Raw genomic sequence first — 24,454 nt, forward strand, 5'->3', positions numbered from 1 at the left:
GGAGACATCAGGGGGCTTGTGCGACGGCAGCTGCTCTTCACTGCTCACCCCTCCGTCTGGGACATTACAGCAGTGTGCAGCTCCATTCTGTTACTATCAGCCAGTCTCCTGACAATAGCTGTATCTCGTCAGAGAACAGGGGACAGGCCCCTCTTCTCAGGCTGGCAGGCTGCCTCACAGGGGGGAGCTGAACACTGGTGTGAGGTAATGTCCCAGACAGGAGAGGCGAGCAGTGAGGAGCAGCCCCTGTCACACGGAATTACAAGTGTTATAAAGATAATTAAAGCGCACTGGGCATCTCATCTTTACAGTTTATGAGGGCAGGGACAGTACAAATTTTTTTTTATGTCCCCAGAGTACCCCTTTAATCTATTAAACGTCTATAGGACTGACAGAGGGAGCCGAGCGTTAGTCTAAACTGTAAATATGAAATATTACACTAAAAGTTAGAGGACGATAAACACAATCAATTTTAGTGATCTGTTAGATTTTGAATTGAAATATAGCTAGAAATAAAAAAGCAAAGATTTTCTTTGTTAAAGAAAAAAAGTTTTAAAATGATTAAAAAAAGAAGTCACAGTTAAAAACTATTTTAGCTATTAAAGGGAACCTGTCATTAGTTTTTTGCTACCTCATCTGAATGAAGCATAGAGACAGAGATCCTGATTTCAGGGATGATTCACTTGATTTCATTTTGATACAATCATTGTTTTATCTGCTGCAGATCTAGCAGTTTTCTAAATGCTGAGCTCTGTATAAACCGGCCCACACCACTGATTGGCAGCTTTCTTTTGACACTGCCCATGGACAGAGTAAGCTACCAATCAGTGGTAGGGGCAGAGTTGGACTACCGGGAAGAAAGTTTACTAGTCCTCTTTTGATAATCTCCTGCTGATAAAACAGTGTTTTTATCTTAACTACAATAAGCAGGCCAGCAAGTAACACATCACTGGAATCAGGGTCTCAGCCACTATATTATGCTGCTCTCAGATTAGGTGGCGAAAAATTGGTGACAGATTCCCTTTCAACTAACAATAAAATTAAAATGTGCCTGGTTCTGAAAAACAAAAAATCCCCAGATACAAATGTAAAAAGACTGAAATCTATGTACCCATTAGTCTATATGGCACCATCGGACAGTCTTGTTATCCGTCACATAGCGGACCAAGCGATCCGTTGTGATTTTCTGTATAGAAGGGAACCGCGATGTAAGTAAGAACATGGAAAAACACAAAAATAATGACACATTCTACTTCTTAGCCTGTGTACATAGCACCGTTCCTTGGTAGAGAAACCCCTGGAGTGTGCCCTAAGCCATACTGATGATTAAACCCTGCTGTAATGAGGTGTCACCACCATTCCCAGGCCTTACAGCAATGTACAGATTACATTTAGAATGGTAATGAGCCCATATACCCCTGGAGTACGGAAACATTGGCCAACATGTTCCTGACCTCGATGTAATGCAGGTGCTAAAGGCACAACGTTTCCAAATGATCAGAACAGACATTTGATATGGAGAAGAAAAAAAAGCCCACACTCAGCAAAGAAGCAGATGGATCCTTTTATACCATGACAACCAGGGGTAACGACAGAAATGAGATTTCATAGTACAAAACCAGCTGCAAAGGAAAAAAAAAAGAGCAGGACTGTAGGCCAAGAGCAGAACAAAAATAGCGAGGAGGATAAAACCCTTCATCTGGATCTCATCATTTCCTAATGAAGAACCAGAGAAGTTCGGCCGCAGCTCTGCCAAATCTTAATGGGTCTGTCGTACTAGACATTGAGCTGCTTTCCTCCAGCTGCCTGCGCTGAAGCTACATAGACATCGCATCCCCCATCCTATTCTTACCTCGTGTTCGAAGAATCTGTCTTCCAGTGTTTTATCTCCAGGGTTGTTTCCTGCGCCTTCAAACAGCAGTTTGTACTCCTAAAAAAAGTAAAGTGCACAAGTGAAGCCGCAGCCAATTTGCACATAAGTACTGTAGACCAGGATACTGTTTATCACTTATCTTGTTAGACCCCACCAATTGCAACAACAGGGTAGTTGTTGAGCATGTGCCCTTCTGCTGCATTTTAAAGCCCCCATACACATTAGACTAACATCTGCCGAACTCACTGACACAGCTGAGAGTATAATGTGTATGGGGGCTACCTACAGATGGTAAGGATCATGCATGTCCTATTGCGGACTGCGATCCTTTTGTTCTCTAGGAGATAAACCGCCGTCAGAGAGGTCCAGCAATGGATCAGAGCGAGCGCATCGATGTATGGGAAAGTCGGGCGAGAAAGTTCTCGGCTGAATGATCGGCCCAAATCATCGTGTGACTATCGGCTATCTAGAGTGTAAGGGAAGCTAAAGTCTATAGAGAAAGCCAGACTAAGCAATGTGGTCGGCTATTCTTAATCAGTATCAGACTTACAGAAGGAGCAAGATTGCACATGTGGGACAAGTCATTCTGCTTAATTCTTCAAGGACTCACAGTCCTAGTGGTGGAACCCACATTGGTCTAACAATCTAAGCCGAATAAATAAGAGGGAATCTGTCAGTAGGATCAGCCCTCCTAAGTCGTCTATATGCACACGTATGTCATAGGAAGCTGAATAACATGACACCTTGATACCTGCGATCCGACGTCTTATTGCAGAGAAATCCACATTTTTCTTAATATATAAATGAGCTGTTAAGATCTATGGGCCGGACATAGATCTCCCTGATAATCGGCCTCCAGAGTTTATTGTAAATGAAAGCAGGCATTACCAGTATGAGCCATGTAATGACTGACAGTCTGCGGTCCTGATCTACATGTCTCACACTGGTAACACATTCTTTCATTTACAATAAAACTCTGGAGACTTATTCTTGGGGAGCTCTATGTATCTATGTCTGGCCCATAGATCTTACATATAAGAGAAATGTGGATTTCTCTGGAATAGGATACCGGATCGCAGATATCAAGATATAATTTTATTCAGCCTCCTATGACCCGCATATCCATATAGATGGCTTAGGAGGGATGATCCTACTGACTGATTCCTTTTAATTGTATAAATAAAGGGAAAAAAATTGAATTTATTTTATTACTGAAGAATGTTTTGGGTTTTTTTTTACCACTTTTTGACCTGAGCTCCCACTGCCTGATAGAGACAGATAGGGATGAGAGAGAAACAGAGAAAGGTGAGGGAGAGATAAAGAATGAAAGAGGGATAAAGAAGAGAAAGACAAAACAGCGGAACATGAAAGAGAGAGAAACAGCGATAAAGAGGCGAGAGCCAAAAAAGAGGAGCAATAGAGGCTCTGATTCATCAAGGCCATTTTCACCAAAAATTGCTTTAAAAAGTCGCAACATTTTTGCACAACTCTGAGGCGTGACGCCATAGATCATCTAATTCATGAGGAGCTATGGCATTATTAACAACAGAGATCTGGAGTAAGATTTCTGTTGTGGCACATGGAGGAGCCCGCGGCTGCCTCTTAATGAATCAGGAGCATCTGACTCCTATATGCACGCTAATCACGAAAGACGACAGAACTAATGATCTTGGTGAATGAGGCGTAAGAGTGTAAAGCCCCCTTTACCCATCAGGCTAATGACGGTAAAACCCACAGTTACTGATCAGTTTGGCTGACAAACTAATATATATGGAGGCTTCCCGAATCTCCAACACCACATTAGTTGGGGAGATAGGGATCCAGCATGTCCAGATGCTCCTTTTGCTTCCCAAAATATAAGCCACCACCAGAGATTAAAGGGAGAGTCGGGAGAGATAGCCGACAGCCAAATGATTGACCGAACAATGCCATCTAAAGTGCATGGAGGCTTTACACCCTGTGTTGCGAGTCTATGCCAGGGTCTTGCAGGCTTTGGCAGCAGCTGACTGACATTGAGTGGTTTAGTCTATAATCTATATGTACATAACTCATGTCGTACTGGTCCATGAGAATGTTACTGGTAAACAAAAGCCTACAGGATCTATACGTATCAAGAACCCTGCTCTGCCAGGACAGCAGCTGGCTGTGAGTACAGAGAAGTTAGAGATTACTGGAATTTAGCATGTACTTACAGGGTAGTAGTCAGCTACTGTTTTGACCTGCTCGTAGTCATCTGCTCTCGCCAACTGGGCCAACCCTTCAGGGTACAATTTACCGCAGTGTGGGAACAACTTGGCACGGTCTTCTTTCGAGAGCTCGGTGCCAAATGAATTAATTGTGATTATAAACGCCCGGCGGTCTGCTTCAAACTGTAGAACAAACGTCGTTATATCATGAGGCTCGATGCTTGCAGGCACTACTACTCATATTTACTATGACATCTTACATCGTATTGTCACACGGATCTCCTGGTTTTCTTCCCACAATGGTTATTATACAGAACATGTGATGGATCGACAGGATTAGTCTACAATGTGCAATACGAATCAGGCCTAAAATCAGCATATACACCAGTATAAGGCCAGGCTCAGACGGGCGTATGTCAAGGTCAGTATAAGTACTGCATTGCCTGGACTCGCCGTTGGTCTCTTGACCCCAACTTACAGTCTCCTAGGCCCATATGAGGATATGAATTTTAAAACCCACGGTCATTCCGGTCTGAATACAGACCGTGAAATACGCCTGTCTGAAATCAGCCTATGGCCAAGTAGGGGTAGGAGCCAAGTGGAGTAGGAGCTCCATTTACCAGATGGTGGCCAAAAGTGCTTACCATTTGTTCAACTGTATAAAGTGCAGCAGATTGTGCTTTCCTTTATAGAGGCACCACAAAAAATGTATAACATACAGTACAAGTTTTTTTACAATGGGTCTTCATGGTGGACGCCACTAATCCAGAATGTGGCCACTGTCTGGAGAATACCTCCTGAGTGAATGTGTTTGACAGTGGCCGTACATGCAGTGAGTCCCTAGCCTGACAGGGCTAGACAAATGGATGATCTGCCATGGCAAATGGGCTTTCCAACATGCTTGTATAGGGGTGGGTGAAAAATAGCCTTAGAGGGAATCTGTCAGCAGGTTTTTGCAACCTCATCAAAGAGCAGCACAATGAAAGAAAAAAGACCCCCAGTCCAATTATGTGTCACTTAGTTCTCTAGGTGCAGCAGTTGTAACACAATTGGAGTTCAGAAAGCTGCACCTGTCCACACCACAACAATCTATGTACATTGTCTATTGACAGTAAGTTGCTTATTAAAGGAGGGCGCGTGATCAGACCAGGACTCACGTGAGCTGTAGTCCAGACAGTGATAATCTCCTGGTGATAAAACATTAATTGTATGAAAACAACAGCACACAGCCTAATAAGTGACACATCCATGAAATCTATGTCTCAGCTTCTACCTCATGCTGTCCTCAGATTACATAGCAAAAAGATACTGACAAGATTCCCCTTAAGGTGCCATTTAAGATAGTTGTCAACCAAAAGCTTATTAAACCAAGATGATCTCCTCTGGCCCACACTTATAAATGTTCTACTTGGTGTTTTCAATGGGGAGATAGGAGAGTGCCTCTCAGACACTTCTCTCCCACTGACAGAAAAGGATCTGAGGCTTGAATTCAAACATGCCGGTCCTCATCTCCCCTGACCTTACCTGTCGGAGGAGAGGTGGGAGATCTCACTATTTATATTAAATGATCGGACAAGCCTGGAGTGTTCAGTACTTTAATCTATTATATACAACGGGTGAAATAAGTATTGAACACGTCACCAATTTTCTACGTAAATATGTTTCTAAAAGGTGCTATTCACTTGAAATTATCTCCAGATGTTGGTAACAACCCAACCAATCCACACAGGCAAAGAAATCAAACCATAAGTGTCCATAAATTAATTTATGTGTAATAATGAGAAATAATAAAGGGAGGAAGTATTGAACACATAAAGCAAGAGAGGTGCAAAAAGCCATGAAAAGTCATGACACCAGCTGAAATATATCAGTAATTAGAAAGCTATCCTGTCACTTAGTGAAAAATAATATCAGCTGGTTCAACTGATGGCTTATAAAAAGGTGTCTCATTACCAAGGTGCCACTCAAGAAACATCGCATGATGGGTAAAACCAGAGAGCTGTCTCAAGACCTTCACAACCTTATTGTTGCAAAGCATACTGATGGCATTGCTTACAGAAGAATTTCTAAACTACTGAAGGCTACAGTGAGCACTGTTGCTCATAATCCGGAAGTGGAAAGACCATAATTTCACCATAAATCGGCCACGACCAGGTGCTCCCCTCAAGATTTCAGACAGAGGAGTGAAAAGAATTTTGAGAAAAGTTTCCAAAAGCCAAGGACCACCTGTGGAGAGCTACAGAAAGACCTAGATTCAGCAGGTGTAATTTTTTCAAAGAACACCTAAAAGTAATGCACTTAAACGGGTACTCCGGGGAGATAAAACAATTTTGAATTGTTCCTGCCCTCATACACTATAAAGACAGATTTTGGTAAGACCTTACCTGTAAAATCCTTTTCAACGAAGGAAGGAAGGGAGACACAGATCCATTACTAGTGGGTAGGCGGAGCCCCACAGGATAGTTCACCTCAGATTAGAAAAAGTGACAACTGGCCCCTCCAGCTTAGGCTGCTCCTACTCCCATGTTCTTCAGTCCGTACACAAGCTAAGGAAGAGCAGACAACACAAGCGGAACAACACAACCCCTTCCGAAAATTCAGAAATGCGAGAGAACAGGTTATGCATATACCAGAAAAAACACACAGTCCCAGGCACTACTCACTGGACCTGACAACTGCGATGAGCTGGCAATGCTGGAACAGAGCCCTAGCGCGCTGACCCCCGCCCAGATGACCGCCATCAGAGACGAGTCGCGCCGCATCTAGAAAACAATAATGCACTTCTGCCATGGGAGGGTGCTGTGTCTCCCTTCCTTCCTTCGCTGAAAAGGATTTTACAGGTAAGGTCTTACCAAAATCCGTCTTTCAGCAGCAGAAGGGAAGGAAGGGAGACACAGATCCATTACTAGTGGGACGTCCCAAAGCAGTCCAGAACTCAAGGGTGGGAAACAGTGGCAGAATCGCCAACACCCCAACAACTTAGTCAAGCGCGCAACAAGCGCCAAAACTAGATAAAGAGATAACCTAAACCACCGCCACCTGCAGGACCCTGCGTCCCAAGGCCGCATCGGCGGAAGCACTCACGTCCACTTTATAAAATTTAGTAAAAGTGTGAACGGAGCGCCAGGTAGCCGCCCGGCAGAGCTGCGCTGCCGAGGCCCCCTGCTGAAAAGCCCACGACGAACCAACAGCTCTCGTGGAATGAGCTCGAACCTTAACCGGACAAGGCTCGCCCTTGAGCCGGTATGCTTCCAGGATAGCCGAACGTATCCACCGAGCTATAGTGTCCTTGGAGGCCCGCTGACTACGCCGACGACCAGCAGAAATCACAAAAAGAGAGTCCGACTTCCGAAACCCTTGTGTGATTGAAAGATAGAACTTCAAAGCCCGCACCAAATCCAACGAGTGCAAGGCTCGCTCCTTTGGACTTTTCGGATTCGGACAGAGGGAGGGCAACACGATGTCCTGATTGACGTGGAAACGCGACACCACTTTAGGCAGAAAATCGCCACGGGTATGAAGCACCACGCGATCCGAGTGGAACTCCAGAAAAGGGGGCGAGCAAGACAGTGCCGCCAACTCAGAAACCCTTCTCAAAGAGGTGACCGCCACCAGGAAGGCCACCTTCCAAGAAAGTAAGTAAAGCATAGCTGAATCCATAGGCTCAAACGGCCCATGCTGAAGAGCCTCCAAGACTAGATTGAGCCGCCAAGGAGCCACAAACGCCCTCCGAGGCGGAAACAGACGTGCAACCCCGCGAAAATACGAGCGCACATCCCTGCGCGAGGCAATAGCCTTCCGAAAAAGCACGGATAGTGCAGACACCTGACCCCGCAAGGTACCAACCGCCCGACCCTTGGCCAAACCACATTGCAGAAAAGCCAATAAGTTGGGAATGGAAAAAACCCTCGGGTTCCTTGACGATCCAGAACACCATGAATAGAAGGCCTTCCAAGTTCTGTGATAAATCCTAGTCGTAGCTGGACCTCTGGCCGCCCGCAAGGTGGCAATGACCTCGGCCGAAAACCCACGACGGGTCAAGATCTCGGTCTCAAGTGCCACGCGGTCAAACGAAGAGACTTCAGGTCCGGATGACGAATGGGCCCTTGGGTTAACAGGTCCGGGCGAAGAGGCAGTGGAAACGGAGGCGCCGCCAGAAGAGACACCAGCGTTGAATACCATGCCCTCCGAGGCCAATCCAGCGCCACCAAAATTGCCGGAATTCGTTCGAGTTTGATCTCACGGATGACCAGAGGAAGCAAGGATACCGGCGGAAACACGTAGATCAGCTCGAACTGGTCCCACGGGGCCACTAGAGCATCTACCGCCACAGCCTCCGGGTCCCTGTACCTGGACATGAACGTCGGAACCCTGGCGTTCAGCCTGGATGCCATCAAGTCCACCTGGGGAGTCCCCCAACGGGAGCACAGCAGTGTAAAAACTTCCGGATGAAGACTCCATTCTCCGGGATCCACCTGCTCGCGACTGAGGAAGTCCGCCGTGATATTCAGCACTCCTGGGATGTGAATCGCGGAGATGGCTGGGACCCTGGACTCGGCCCATACCAGGATCCGAGAGACCTCCATCATGAGTCTGGAACTCCTCGTCCCGCCCCGATGGTTGATATACGCGACCGCTGTCGCATTGTCCGTTTGAATCCGGACCGGCAGACCGCTCAAGGGGACCGTCCAATGTCGGAGGCAGAGAAATATCGCTCTCAACTCCAGGATGTTGATCGGCAGAGACGACTCCTCTGACGACCAGACCCCCTGAACTCAGAGATCGCTCCAAACTCCCCCCCAGCCAGTCAGGCTGGCATCAGTGGTAATGACCGACCACCGTGGGAGGAGGAAGGATTTCCCTAGGGATAAAGCCTCCGGACGTAACCACCATCCAAGAGACTCTCGCACCCTGCGGGAGATACCGACACAGCGATCTAGCGAAGCCGGCGATCGGTCCCAACGGGTCAGAATAAGATTTTGGAGACCCCGGGAATGAAATTGTGCAAACGGTACCGCTTCCATTGCTGCCACCATCAGACCCAGAAGGCGCATACACTTCCGAAGGGACATTGCCATCGCCGATCTCATATCCTGGACATGGTGACGAAGGTTCGCTTGTTTGTCCGGAGGCAGGAACACCACTGCTCGAACCGTGTCGAAAAGCATCCCCAAGAACAGGATTGACTGCGACGGCTCCAAAGACGACTTCTTCCAATTGACCAGCCACCCAAAGTCCTCCAGGTGCTGAAGGGAGAGATCGCGAGCCGTCACCGCCTCCTCCGCTGTGGATGACACAATTAACAGGTCATCCAGGTAGGGGAGAATCGTAACTCCTTGCCTTGGAAGGAGCGCCATGAGCGGCGCCAGAATTTTTGTAAAAACCCTGGGCGCCGAGGCCAACCCGAATGGTAGGGCCACAAACTGGTAATGGGCCTGACCTATGGCGAAACGCAGGAAGCGCTGGTGAGCCCTGCCGATAGGGACATGCAAATAGGCGTCGCGGATGTCGATCGACACCAAGAAATCGTACTGCGACAGGGCCGCCACGACAGAGCGAAGAGACTCCATACGGAATTTCCGGGTCCGGACATGAACATTCAATTCTTTGAGGTCCAGAATGGGGCGAAACTTGTCCTCCTTTTTGGGGACCACAAAAATGTTGGAGTAAAACCCCCTTCCCCGGTCCTCCGGCAGAACCGGAACCACCACCCCCTGCTGCAGAAGAGAGTCGACCTCCCGCAGCAGTACGGCAGCCAGCTTGGGCTCGGACGGGATGCGTGACTGACGAAATCTATCGTGGGTCGAGAATGAAACTCTATGAAATAGCCTGCCGAAATAACCCGCGTCACCCAGGCGTCCGATATGCTGGACGCCCAAATCGACCCGAATTGAAGCAGACGACCTCCCACCCGAGAGCCCTCGAGAGGGTTCCTGGCGTCAGTCCGCCTTAGCGGGCTTTTTGTCAACCTCCCGTTTGTCCTGACGGAAATGTTGTTTCCAGGGTGTACGGGATTTCTGGGTGGTCTTCTTTCCGGAAGACGAGGGACGACCCGATCTCCAAGAGGGCTGACCGAACCGTCCCCTGGACTGAAAGGACCGACGACCACTACCGGCACTTGACTTGCCAGACGTAGAAGCCGCTGCTTTCTGCTGGCCTTAGCAATCAGCTAAGTGAGGTCCGAACCAAAAAGCTGAAAGCCCTTGTACGCAGACTCAGCAAACCTTGTTTGGATACCGCGTCTCCAGTCCACTGTTTAAGCCACAGTGCTCTCCTGACTGAGACGGCCGAGGATTGAGCCCTGGACAAAACCGAAGTAGCATCCAGCACTGTGTCCCTGCCATATCGGGCCACCTCTTCCAACAGCTGGAAGAGCCTTTCCACCTCAGACAGCGGAGTCCCATCTTGCCACGCCGTCCGCAGCTGATCCAACCACCGCAGAGAAGCCTCAGTAGCTCACATGGCCCCCAAGGCTGCTCGGAATCCATGACCCGCGGCCTCGTAGATGGACTTCGCCGCTAACTCCGTCCTTCTATCCAGCGGGTCCTGTAGACTCGCCTTCCCTTTAACAGGAAGCAAAGAGGATTTGCTCAGCTGAGACAATGGCACGTCCACTTCAGGAGAGGGGACCCAATTAGCGATAGTCTCCGTGGAGCAGGGATACAGGGCATCAAAAAAACGCATCCCCTGGAAGCGTTTATCCGGACACAGGCGTTCTTTCTCCACCGCCTCGTTAAGTTCATCGTGCGTCGGCAGCGTCGAACGAGCCCGACGCGACTCCTGATACAGCCGGGCCGACTTGCCAGGGCGCCTCGTCACCTCTTCAGACAGCTGTAACGCTTCCCGCATAGCCCCAATAAAAGCGTCCACGTGGCAAGAAAGCGAAGCAGAGCGACCCTGCCGATCCTCTTCATCAGAATCGGAGATCTCACAAGCCGATCTGTCGGTGATTCCGAAGCCTCTGACGCACTGCGGAGGAGACAGCGCCACCACAGGCCTGTGGCGCTTCTTGCCTCGTGACGTCAGTTGGGACTTAGTTGATACCCAATGACCCAGGAGGTCAGAGACTGTCAATGGAGCGAGTGAGCGCTTCCACTTTAACATCAATGAGACCCCCGACCAGAGTCGAACCTGACGCCGTCGAAGACCCTGGCGTATCAGATACGTGTGACCGATCCTGAAGCGGACCGGGAGAGAGGTCCCTGATCCGACATGCCCCACACAGTTGCGAGCGTCGTGGATAAGGCGGTAACAACCCCTTACAATGGGTACAGGAACCGAGGATGTGTGATTCTGCTACCACAGCCTGTTCCTACACACAAAACCCCCAAACGCTGAAGGGTTAAAGCTCCTCCTTAAAGGGAGAAGAGCTACCCCAGCTGCCTGCAGAGCAAAAGTTAACCTAACAGACTAGGTCCAGAAAGGGTTAACTGCCCTGGTGAGGCCAGACCCCTCAGAAGGGGTTAATGCTGCTGACCACGCAATACGCCTTTGCCTTAGAAGGATAGCGGTGTGCGAGTCCCTCAGGGGGGAAGTAGCAGCGCTGTATATAGCACACCCTGTCTGCCTTAAGAGGCCAGCAGTAAGGTGCTCTGCGCTGCAATAGTGTGAGAAAGGAATCTTCTGCCTTAAAAACAGAAGTGACTCACCAGCTGGCCGGGGTGACTGCTCTTCCTTACACAGTGCTCGGTGTCTGGTGTAGAGAGCGGGGAGCAGGGAGCAGGAGGTAGCACAAGGTAATGGCCGGAAGAAGAAGAGGGGGCTGGGACAGCTCCAGCGTGCGCTTTCCTGGCACTTCCTGTCTGAGCTAAGATGACAGGCAGCAGAGAGGCGCGAAGCCACGCTCCCCGCCGCCGCTACCAACGGAGCCCGCGCTCCTCCGTCCCTGCTCATAACACAAACGCCTGCAGCGGAGATATCCTCCTGCAGGGACAAAACAAGCAGTCACCACTTGAAAACAGTAACAGCGGCTGCCACAGCAGCCGCTGAAGCACTCAGACCACAGAGAGCACTTACCCAGCTGAGCGCCACAGGGACCCCCAGGGATGTGTGGCGCCGTGGCACTTTGCTCCCCCCCACGGCGGAGCGCGCAGGGATCCCACAGAAGCGGTGTGCGTCTCCGCCAGGGAGCGCCCTGTATCCCCCGGGGCCGGCAGGTTTCTGCGGGGACCTCCTTAGGGGGTACACAGATCTGCCAGGGGAGGGTCAGGGGTCCCAGCAGCGCCGAGACCCCCTGAGACCTCTAGACCACGGGGGGTCCAGGTCTCCGGAGTAAAATAAAAAATTCTTCTGAGGAGCTGCAAAGGCAGCGACTATCCTCTGCGACCTCAAATTTTAGACTGAAGAACATGGGAGTAGGAGGAGCCTAAGCTGGAGGGGCCGGTCATCACTTTTTCTAATCTGAGGTGAACTATCCTGTGGGGCTCCGCCTACCCACTAGTAATGGATCTGTGTCTCCCTTCCTTCCCTTCTACTGCTGAAAGAGGAGATACATAGTGCACTTTAATTATCTTTATAACACTTGCAATTCTGTGTGACAGGAGCTGCTCCTCACTGCTCACCCCTCCAGTCTGGCAATTTACATCACACACCAATGTGCAGCTCCCCCTGTAAGTAACAGCTAGCCTGAGAAGATGGGGTGTGGCCACGCCCCCTGTTCTATACAGAGAAACAGCTATTACCAGGAGACTGTCTAATAGTAACAGCATGGAGCTGCACACTGCTGTAATGTCCCAGACAGGAGGAGTGAGCAGTGCAGTGAGGAGCAGACCCTGTCACACTAGCCACCGATAATGTCTCCCTGTCTGCAGTACGAGGTGAGGGGGGTGGCCTGCCTCCCCCAGCTTCAAGTAGCAGCCAGCCCCCTGATAATGTCTCCTTCACTGCAGAGCTACTAGAAGGGAGCAAGCCACGCCCCCTCTTCTCAGGCTGGCTGTTATTCACGGGGGAGGGGGAAGCTGCACACTGGTGTGTGATGTAATGTTCCAGCCGGGAATGGGGAGTAGTGAGGGAGCAGCTTCTGTCACACGGAATTACAAGTGTTCTAAAGATAATTAAAGTGCACTGGCCATCTCATATTTATAGTGTATGAGGGCAAGGACAGTACAACATTCTTTTTTTTAATCTCCCCGGAGTATTCCTTTAACCTCCATGGCCTGTACGCACACTCACCATGCAAGACTTCATTGCTGAACAAAAAGCATGTTCAACAACATTTAGACAAGCCTGTGAAATACTGGGAGAATACAGTCTGGTCAGAGGACACCAAAATTTAACTCTCTGGATGCCATAATACACACCATATTTGCAGGCCAAAAGGTACTGCATATTACCCACAAAACATCATACCAACCGTGAAGTTTGGAGGTGGTAGCATCATGGCGTGGGGCTGTTTTTCAGCATACAGAACTGGCAAACTTCAGGTAATTGAAGGAAGGATGAATGGACAAATTTCCCAAGACATTCTTGATAAAAATCTGCTGCTATCTACCAGGATGATGAAGATGAAACGAGGGTGGACATTTCAGCAAGAACAGTGACCCCAAAAACACAGCCAAGGAAACTCTCAATTGGTTTCAGAGAAACAAAATAAAGCTGCTAGAATGGCCCAGCCAATCACCCGACCTAGAATGGCCCAGCCAATCACCCGACCTAGAATGGCCCAGCCAGTCACCTGACCTAGAATGGCCCAGCCAGTCACCTGACCAGAATCCAATAGAAAATTTATGGAAGGAACTAAAGTTCAGAGTTCATAGAAGGAGCCCACGAAAACTTCAGGATTTGAAGAGTGTTTGTGTGGAAGAATGGGGCAAAATCACACCTGAGCAATGCCTGTGACCAGTTTCTCCATACAGGAGGCATCTTGGTGAGGTCATCCCCAACAGAGGCTTATGTACAAAGTATTAAATAAATTTCAGTAAAGGTGTGCAATACATTTTCCCTGTGTCATTTCTCACGATTACATATAACTTAATTTATGGACACCTATGGTTTGATTTATTTGCTTGTGTGGATTGGATGGGTTGTTACCGATATCTGGAAAGAATTTCATGTCAATAGCACCTTTCTAAATATATCTACTTAGAAAATATTCAATACATATTTCACCCGTTGTATCTTTATACATAGAGCCCGAGGAAAGGGAAACCGATAAATTGTAAGAGGAACTATACAGAGGCAAAGTTTATTAATTCGCAACTTTGGGATTAGCATAACCAAGGTTTGTTTGTAGTCTGTAACCATGGACACACATCAGTATGCACTAGAGTTGAGTTCACTAAACGGTGAAAAGGTATTTGGAAAGGTTTCATTTTTCTTTCAATATACATACAAATTAACAAGAAAAATATATAATGGTTTCAATGTTCTCAAGTGCACGGTAAGTTGATATCACACTTTACAACATTTAATGTCTCAATCACTAGAAATGAATATAGCCCATACCTCAAGAATGGGACACATGGCATCTGCGGTTGTGCCTCCGAGGCCATCACAGAATTTGTAGAAGGACTCCAAGTATGCCTGGAAATCAAAAAGCAATCTATAACATGGACTCAACTGTTAGTCATCGGCAAGGGTAGCCGTATACTGCCCAGTAAGTGTTCTGCTCCTCTCATTGTCAACATCTCCTTTAGCTTCCCCGCTCTATTAGAAGTGATATCCTGCATGTGTTGAGGTGTACAAGTATAAGGAATATACAATTTATACACCCCAATACATGCACTTATCAATGGGCAGGGAAGCTAAAGGAAATGCTTTATGAAGCCTGTGACTAAGGTGAGAACACAGTACACACAGGACAACGGCAAGCAGTTAGATTTGCCCAAAATGACACCTGGAACACTCATATCTATGGAGGCAGAGATTGCAATAAATATACATTAAATAATTAAAGCAATTTTCTAATATCTAACTGAAGGTTGGCTGCACACTTTAAGATAGACAAAGTGCATGAGACTGAAATTAGCAAGGGTAATCCTTGTTAGTAAATACGTGTTCTCCCCTACTAAGCTCTCCCCTACTAAGTCTTCCCCTACCAAGCTCTCCAATACTAAATCTTCCCCTACCAAGCCCTCCCCTACCAAGCTCTCCCCTACTAAATCTTCCCCTACCAAGCCCTCCCCTACTAAATCTTCCCCTACCAAGCTCTCCCCTACTAAATCTTCCCCTACCAAGCCCTCCCCCTACCAAGCCCTCCTCTACCAAGCCCTCCTCTACCAAGCCCTCCTCTACCAAGCCCTCCTCTACCAAGCCCTCCTCTACCAAGCCCTCCCCTACCAAGCCCTCCCCTACTTTCATTTAGAATAAGCACTGCAGGCAGATTCTCAGGGAGAGCTATGTGCCACCCATTGATCTTAATAGCTCATTTACATGCTAAGAAAAATGTGGATTTCTCTAGAATAAGACATCGGATCTTAGATATCAAGGTATCATTTTACTCAGCTTCCTATGACCTGCCAATTGTGTTAATTTTATTTAGAGAGGTAATCATAGAAATAAAATGGCCGCAGACACTAAAAAATTCTGTCCTAAAATGTTAATTGGACCGGTCCCTGTGAGCATGTGCAGTATAAAGCTCCGCTGCTGTGACCTGGAGATAACCTACACCATGCACGGTTAAGCTATCCTACAGGTCACAGCGGCGGAGCTTCTACTGCACACGCTCGAGTCCTACTAACAATCCAGAACAATGTGATGTGGGTTACTGATTAAAGATGTTTAGGAATCTATTCATAATATCATCTTCTTTCTTTTTTTCTCCTCTCTTACAACTAGAGTAAACCCAGGACAGAACACTTTACTTGTACTCACCTTGTAAAGTGTGTTCCTGATTATTTCAATGTTCATTTCATCCAGATCTTGCTCGGATATACAATCCTGAAAAAATGCAGCTAAAAACAAAACATGTCATGTCCTTAATGGAGATCGGTGATAAGATAACTAAAGCAATCAGTCTTCAGTTATGAAATAGGAGTTATCCAACCACCCAATCCCCGAGACCTTCTCATCTACACAACAGGATGGATGCTGTCGAAAATGTATGAAACTGAAATAGTGATGGAGAAAATGTTCCCATTGTAATCATTATTAAAAAATATTTTCTTGTCTGCAGGCCCATCATGATCACTTGAAGAAAACCTGTAAAAGGGTGGTCCAAGTAGCCAGAAAAAGGAAGATGATAAAAAGACTGATCCACTGCCAGAAATTTTTTATATATATTTTAAAAGGGTTGCTTGGGATTTCCAAAATAGTGCAAGAATGGTTCTAAAATAATAGAAGAACCAAGAGGACTTACAACATGGACACTGGTTGTCTCGCAAAAAAATCTTATGCCCATAAGCTCCATTAGGATTTAAGGTCATCACTGAAAGGGAGGTTAAATGGGTTGTCCACAACTTAGGAATGTCTATGTTTCCTCTAGTAAAATAATAACACCTATACTCACCTCCAGTGCCGGCGCTGTTCCAGCAGTGCCGGGGCTGTTCCAGCAGTGCCGGCGCTGTTCCAGCAGTGCCGGCGCTGTTCCAGCAGTGCCGGCGCTGTTCCAGCAGTGCCGGCGCTGCTTCAGGGCTCACATGACATTATGTCACGCAATCTCTGTGGCCAATCAGCGTTAAAGTCATTCTCCTGTCCTTCGGGGAGTGAGAAAGCAGACACAGCTCTCACTTCCTCTGGATGTCAATTATGTCAGTAGGAGAGAAGAGTGAATCCAATGCTGATTGGCCACAGGGATAGCATGACACCGCTTGAATGGCGCCAGCACCAGAGGGGAGTATAAGTGTTATTGTTTTACTGGGAAAAAACAGAGATTGAGATGGGTTTGTCCTTTAAAGGGGTGGTCCTCTACTTGAAGGATGGCTCTAAGTTGGACAGACTCATGCAGTTTTACAACAGATAAGATATTTTCTGAGCATATCCGCTGCTCAGAGGGGGTTGTTCTGCAGCTTCCATTATAGAAGGGATTGTCTTCCTAACACAATAGCACAGTAGATAAAACTTACCTAAAGGAGTGTCCACAAGTATGGCATTGTATAGTTCTGCTGGTGTCTGGGCGATGTTCACAGCCTCCATCTGTTCAAAGCTGCCCAAGGGGTGGCATTTGGGCACAAGCTCAGAAATTGACCGCTGATGCAAGGTCCCCGTAATCAGCAGAATAACATTGTCTATCATATAGCTGTACCTGGAAAGAAGAGAAGAAAAAGTTTCAGTGGACTTCCTTTTCGCCATCCCGCACAAAGCACTGATCACAGGAAACAGCCATAAGACTTGTTTGCTCCAGTTTTGAAAAGCTATTAGAGACGGGAGAATGGATTCAGACTCTTGACATTGGCCAGGTCAGTAATCGGCCAGGTCAGTAATCTGTGACCACGGAACTAGAGGCCTGTGAATCTCCTTACCTCCGGCATTCCCAGGATGGCGCACAGTCATCATTGCGGTGTGAAGCACACGACTTGGCCGATGGACCGGAGTCCTGAGAATCCATTCTCCCATCTCGAATACCTATAGATCACATGTGGTGCCAAAAGGCTGACGCCAATTTTACCTTCATCATTACCACCCCCTTTTGGATAGGTGGCCTTTTTTGTTTGATTTTCACTTTTCATTTTATTATTTAATACTCCCCAATTGCATTACAAGAGCCATAACTTTATTTTTCCGTCCACACAGCCGAATGAGAGCTTGTTTTTTGCAGGACAAGTTGTAGTTTTGAATGCCACCATTTTTTTAACCGAATAATGTACTAAAAAAGAATAACAAAAATCCAAGTGAGATAAAGAGAAAAAAAAAAAAAAAAAAACCCAAACCCAAGCTATTCCGTCATGTTCTTTTTTCAGTTGAAATTAAGTATTTATTCTACGGTTCAGTATGGTTATGGTGATACTGAATTTATTGTTATTTAAAAACGTGAAAAAAAAAATTGATTTGTGTCTCCATATTCTTAAGTTGTTTTTATTTTTTTTATTTGCTTTCAACAGAATGAGCTCTGGCTTTCATTGGAACCATTTTAGGGTAAATATTAGTGTTCTTGTGATGGCCGGATCCTTTGCACAATACACAGGAATACTAGGTTATTGCAGTCTATTGGAAAAAGGAGGAGCTCCTATTAAATCCCAAAAAAGGCTGAGCCTTCATCGGAGAACAAGCCCAGGAGACACGGTGGCCTTCAGTAGGCCCCTAGCCGGCATAATACTATTGGCACCATTGTGACTCAGTCATGTACCCAACCGCTTAAATGCCACGGTCATGATTGTCAGAGGCATCTAAGGTGTTACATTCCTGGAGAAAGGTTGAACTTGATGGACCTTGGCCTTCTTTTCAACCTATATGTAAACCATCTACGATTGCTGAAGTAAGACTCTGATGCCAGCTGCATAAAGCTACATATCCCTTTGGACATTCAGTTCACCTGCTCCATTTTAGGAACAAACAGAATTTATGTGCAAAAGTGATCAGAGGAGAAAGAGGGACCATTCATATAGGGTCCCTCTCGGCTTAGATAGGTGTCCATCCCTTACTTCTGCCACTCTTAGGTAATGTTCACACATCATGATTTTTTTGGTGTCAATTTTCTGCAGCAAAACCTGATTTTCAAGGGCATTTTGTTCAGGATTTTCTTGAGTATAGATTGGGAAGGGAAAAGAGGTGAATAAAAAATAAAATATAACGTTTATTGAAAATTGCTATTAAAATAGATAAATTTGTGCAAAACGTGCATTAATAAATGCATACAGGGTCACCATCTATCAAATGGTGACCCACAAAACCCGGTCCGTAGTGAGGTGGAAAAAATATTAATAGAAATGCCTAACCCAGTCCCTTATTTATTGGGTTATGGCTATATATTATACACCTAAATTAGCTTTTTTAAAAGCCGGTATACCGGCAAAACGCGTGTCAGGGACGGTGTCCCGTGTCCTGATAGTTTAGGTGGATAGGGAAATTGATTATACCAATGAATAACAGTGTAACATTCTGAGCAACTTTGATTTAAGGTCCTCTGGCTAGCCTGTGATCCATACAGGACATGTGCAAAGATCAGGTGCTCTGTGGTCTTAGAGTGGTTAGCATTCTGAACGCAGTCATATGTGTGCGGCACCTTAGAGACTGCAGAATTTAATTTACCTACGATCATTGCAGTATTGCACAGTGATCGATTGTCTTGTGGTCCTGGCATAATGCAGCATGCTATCTCATGTGTGAGCCACTCCGGAGATTTATGAGTAAGCCCGGCTATTCATGTGCGGTCGGGTGCACCGATCACAAACTCAGGAGAGGGACTGGAGATGAATAGTGTGGCTAGGGAATACCATCCCGAGACCACTCTTTACACTACTAATCTATCTCTTTAATCTGTGCCAATATAAACCTATGGCTTGAAGGTGTAAACTGTCAAAGCATTTACCGGCATTTACAGAGCTCAACACCTGAGATAGGATCATGAGCACATTTATACATATAATAAAGCATGATCCATAATTGATTATCACAACAGGCAGTGTCAGACTATATGAATTGGATATTAGGTGCAGAATATAGCTCACATTTATATGAGCAATCTATGTCAATTGTACAATAGATAACTGGTAATGAATTTTCATTGGGCTAATTTAGGTGTATAATATACAGCCATAACCCAATAAATAAGGGACTGGGTTAGGCATTTCTATTAATATTTTTTCCACCTCACTACGGACCGGGTTTTGTGGGTCACCATTTCATAGATGGTGACCCTGTATGCATTTATTAATGCACAAATTTGTCTATTTTAATAGCAATTTTCAATAAACGTTCTATTTTATTTTCCATTCCCATCTTTTCCTCTTTTCCCTTCCCAATCTATACTCGATATAATTATGGTGGTGTACACCAGTGAATGGTAGTCTAATGAGATATGATCCTCTTTTTCTGCTCAGGATTTTCTTGCAGTTTTGGTGCTTTTTTGATGCGTTTTTTCAGCGTTTTTTTCACGGTCCTTCTGTCTTTTCTTATGCATGTACATAAAGTTCTGTGAAAAAAAAAAAGAACCCCATTCTATTTTGGCATCAAAAACACTGATACAAATTTTGATGCGTTTTTGATGCATTATTTTCACTACCCATTACTTCCAATGGGTGAAAAATGCTGAGAAAACGCTGAAAGAAGTGACAACCTCTATTTTCCAAAAAAAACATGCAAAGCACATAAAACTGGACAAAAAAAACCCCATGATGTGTGACCTAAGAATTGTGGCTTCTCATAGACTTTGTAGGTACTGCAAAACGCAGCTGAAAATTTGCATAAAAAACTTACAGAAAGCAGTCAACAAACTTGTCTTTCGACATCTTCAAAATAAAAGGAGTCATAAACTTTTTCTTACTTGCAATAAAACGTATGGGAAATACGACCCTTGGAAGCACTAGCCTCACCAAAATGCAAATGGTCTGAACGAGCTATGTGCAGATACTGAAGAAGCAAGGGGTGCTGGAAAGTGCTGCACTAAGACCAAACTGGGGAAGAAAAAAAATCGGAACTTACAAAGTCTGCCTTTCATGCAGATTCATTTCACACGAAAGCTGGAAATTGTCACTTAAAGACCTTCCAATGGAAAGCAAAGGATTGGCCACATTCGCAGTCCTCCACTTCGGAGGACACAATGCCGGTCTATGGGAGAAGAGCGGGACATGGAGCCTCAGACGATCTTCTGCACAGTGAGTCTGCGGACGTGGCGGCCATTCTGCGGACAGCCAGGTTGTGCTGCGCTATAAAGGAACAATGCCGGGCTGGTGTCCTATACTTTGGATACAAGTGATGACATTTTTACTTTGAACTTGAGGCTCACCTTACAGGGGTTGCCCCAGCATAGTTATCTGATGAAGCACCTACAGGATAGCTCATCGCTATCAGATAGGTGGGGTCTGACACCTGGCACCCCCAATGATGAGCTGTTTTTTGTTCCGGCAGCTGCGTCCAAAGTGCGGACATTCACCTGATTCCTGGTGCCCCCAACTACCGATCTGATCACGATGACCAGCCCAAAGCCTATGCCCACACAACTGCTTTAACGTATTTTGCATTTACATGAGAGATGCAGATTTATGTACAGGGCAGCAGGTCGTCCTACGGCACATTCAGGTATGGTGCGCTGACATGTCCTCGCAGGGAAACAATCCAGAAGACAGAGCACAGGCCGGCGACTGGGAGGATTTCAGGTTCAGCACTTGGAATACAACCATGTGTATCGGAGGGCGGATTTTTCCATAAACATCAGAAAGGAACATTTGTGCTTGCTGACACTAATCTGCGGACATGGATATTATCCGTTCCTCGAGAGATGAGCTGAGCAGGCACAAAAGCAGACAGCGAGCAGAGTCCTCTGGACAGACCTCAATCTGTGCGAGGACGAGCACGGTGACAGGAGCCGGGACATGGCAGCAACGCTGGACAGGCCTCAATCCGTGCGAGGACGAGCACGGTGACAGGAGCCGGGACACGACAGCAACGCTGGACAGGCCTCAATCTGTGCGAGGACGAGCACGGTGACAGGAGCCGGGACACGGCAGCAACGCTGGACAGGCCTCAATCTGTGCGAGGACGAGCACGGTGACAGGAGCCGGGACACGGCAGCAACGCTGGACAGGCCTCAATCTATGCGAGGACGAGCACGGTGACAGGAGCTGGGACACGGCAGCAACGCTGGACAGACCTCAATCTGTGCGAGGACGAGCACGGTGACAGGAGCCGGGACACGGCAGTAACGCTGGACAGACCCCAATCTGTGCGAGGACGAGCACGGTGACAGGAGCCGGGACACGGCAGCAACGCTGGACAGACCTCAATCTGTGCGAGGACGAGCACGGTGACAGGAGCCGGGACACGGCAGTAACGCTGGACAGACCCCAATCTGTGCGAGGACGAGCACGGTGACAGGAGCCGGGACACGGCAGCAACGCTGGACAGGCCTCAATCTGTGCGAGGACGAGCACGGTGACAGGAGCCGGGACACGGCAGCAACGCTGGACAGGCCTCAATCTGTGCGAGGACGAGCACGGTGACAGGAGCCGGGACACGGCAGCAACGCTGGACAGACCTCAATCTGTGCGAGGACGAGCACGGTGACAGGAGCCGGGACACGGCAGCAACGCTGGACAGGCCTCAATCTGTGCGAGGACGAGCACGGTGACAGGAGCCGGGACATGGCAGCAACGCTGGACAGACCTCAATCTGTGCGAGGACGAGCACGGTGACAGGAGCCGGGACACGGCAGCAACGCTGGACAGACCTCAATCTGTGCGAGAACGAGCACGGTGACAGGAGCCGGAACATGGCAGCAACGCTGGACAGACCTCAATCTGTGCGAGGACGAGCACGGTGACAGGAGCCGGGACACGGCAGCAACGCTGGACAGACCTCAATCTGTGCGAGAACGAGCACGGTGACAGGAGCCGGAACATGGCAGCAACGCTGGACAGGCCTCAATCTGTGCGAGGACGAGCACGGTGACAGGAGCCGGGACACGGCAGCAACGCTGGAAAGGCACCGGCTCTGCTGCTTACTGTGAACTTCACTGTCTGGCAGCCAGCCGAGGGTTATGCAACTCTGGGCACCATGCCCTTCACCCTCTGCCGTGCCAGGGAGAACGCAGGGCTGCAGCCACTCCGAATAAAGGTGAAACTGTGGAAGAAACATGGCGACAAGCACAGCAAGCCTGCCAGTAAATAAGCCAGCAGAAAATTACCTGTTGTTTAAATCAGATTTTCCGTGTTAAATTTATTTAAAAAAATCTCTGGCAAAGCTTGTTTGTTTTTTTTTTCAAATCACAATCTGTACTAAAAAATAAAATTTCAGTAGTAACCCAGCAATTCTCACACTGGCCATTGGGGCTATTTCAGACTTACATCCTGTTCTTTCAGGAAGAGTTTTCAGCAGGCTCATTATCATCAGAGGCAGGATTACAATGACGGGTAAATCCTCTATACACAGCTGATAACACAGGATCCACCAATCACAATAGGTGATGTCACAGCTGACCCTGCTCCCCCTGCCTTCACAATAACCTTTGCACGTTACTTAAAGGGGTTGTCCCGCCTTAAACTACAAGTCTGCAGACACTATGTGACTGCAAACTTGTGAATATTCACATGGGGCACACTGCGCACTGTGAGGATTCTCCGCTGCCATAGCCAGGAGCGACATAAGTGTGATTGCAAGTATGTGATTTGCATACATGTGGTCACATGCCGTCTAGACGCGTGCAGCCTTGGACAATGCAATTGTATTGAGTGAGGATGGATACAGTCTAGTCTAGATGTGGAAGCAGTATGCATACTTGTGACCAAAATCTGACTAGACATGTCCGGCCGCACTCAACACACTCACATTGAGCAAGAAAAGGCACGTTTAGTCGGCAAATTGCATACTAGCGGTCATGAGCCTGCTGCTGCCGGCCCTGGAGAATCCTCACAGCTACAGTGCACGCACTGTGAGGATTCACAAGTCTGCAGTCACAGAGTGACTGCAGATTAGTAGCATAAAGCTGGACAAACCTTTTAAATGATTCAATACAAAAAGTAGGTTTGCACTCAGTCTATTGCTGCTAATGTACATGTGTTATTTCCAGGAAACAGGAAGCTACAGTCTACAACCCCTGGCAAAAATTCTGGAATCACCGGGCTCGGAGGATGTTCATTCAGTTGTTTAATGTTGTTGAAAAAAAGCAGATCACAGACATGGCACAAAACTAAAGTCATTTCAAATGGCAACTTGAGGGCTTTAAGAAACACTAAAAGAAATCAAGATTAAAAATGTGGTACTCAGTAAGGGTATTTTTTTCAGACCAAGCAGGGGGAAAAATTATGGAATCACCCTGTAAATTTTCATTTCCAAAACTAACATCTGCATCAAATTAGATCTGCTCGTTAGTCTGCATCTAAAAAGGAGTGATCACACCTTGGAGAGCTGTTGCACCAAGTGGACTGACATGAATCATGGCTCCAACACGAGAGATGTCAATTGAAACAAAGGAGAGGATTATCAAACTCTTAAAAGAAGGAAAATCATCACGCAATGTTGCAAAAGATGTTGGTTGTTCACAGTCAGCTGTGTCTAAAATCTGGACCAAATACAAACAACATGGGAAGGCTGTTAAAGGCAAACATACTGGTAGACCAAGGAAGACATCAAAGCGTCAAGACCGGAAACTTAAAGCAATATGTCTGTAAAACAGGAAACGCACAACAAAACAAATGAGGAACGAATGGGAGGAAACTGGAGTCAATGTCTGTGACCGAACTGTAAGAAACCGCCTAAAGGAAATGGGATTTACATACAGAAAAGCTAAACAAAAGCCATCATTAACACCTAAACAGAAAAAAACAAGGTCACAATGGGCTAAGGAAAAGCAATCGTGGACTGTGGA

The 24,454-nt window shown here is 47.0% G+C and overlaps 1 protein-coding gene across 1 annotated transcript in view; it reads right to left on the reverse strand.

The window, feature by feature from the left end:
- Positions 1-24,454, reverse strand: part of ATP6V0D1 (ATPase H+ transporting V0 subunit d1) — a 105,265-nt gene that overhangs the window by 14,981 nt on the left and 65,830 nt on the right. Inside the window, exons 3-7 of the mRNA XM_073659326.1 lie at positions 17,061-17,239; positions 15,871-15,950; positions 14,503-14,580; positions 4,066-4,242; positions 1,853-1,930 (exon numbers count right to left, since the gene is read on the reverse strand). Of these exons, the coding sequence (XP_073515427.1) occupies positions 1,853-1,930; positions 4,066-4,242; positions 14,503-14,580; positions 15,871-15,950; positions 17,061-17,239 (592 nt within the window). The remainder of the gene's footprint in view (positions 1-1,852; positions 1,931-4,065; positions 4,243-14,502; positions 14,581-15,870; positions 15,951-17,060; positions 17,240-24,454) is intronic.

Source organism: Phyllobates terribilis, unplaced genomic scaffold, assembly GCF_046119375.1.
Source record: "Phyllobates terribilis strain yellow unplaced genomic scaffold, ASM4611937v1 Scaffold_13__5_contigs__length_258822181, whole genome shotgun sequence".
NCBI lineage: Eukaryota > Metazoa > Chordata > Amphibia > Anura > Dendrobatidae > Phyllobates > Phyllobates terribilis.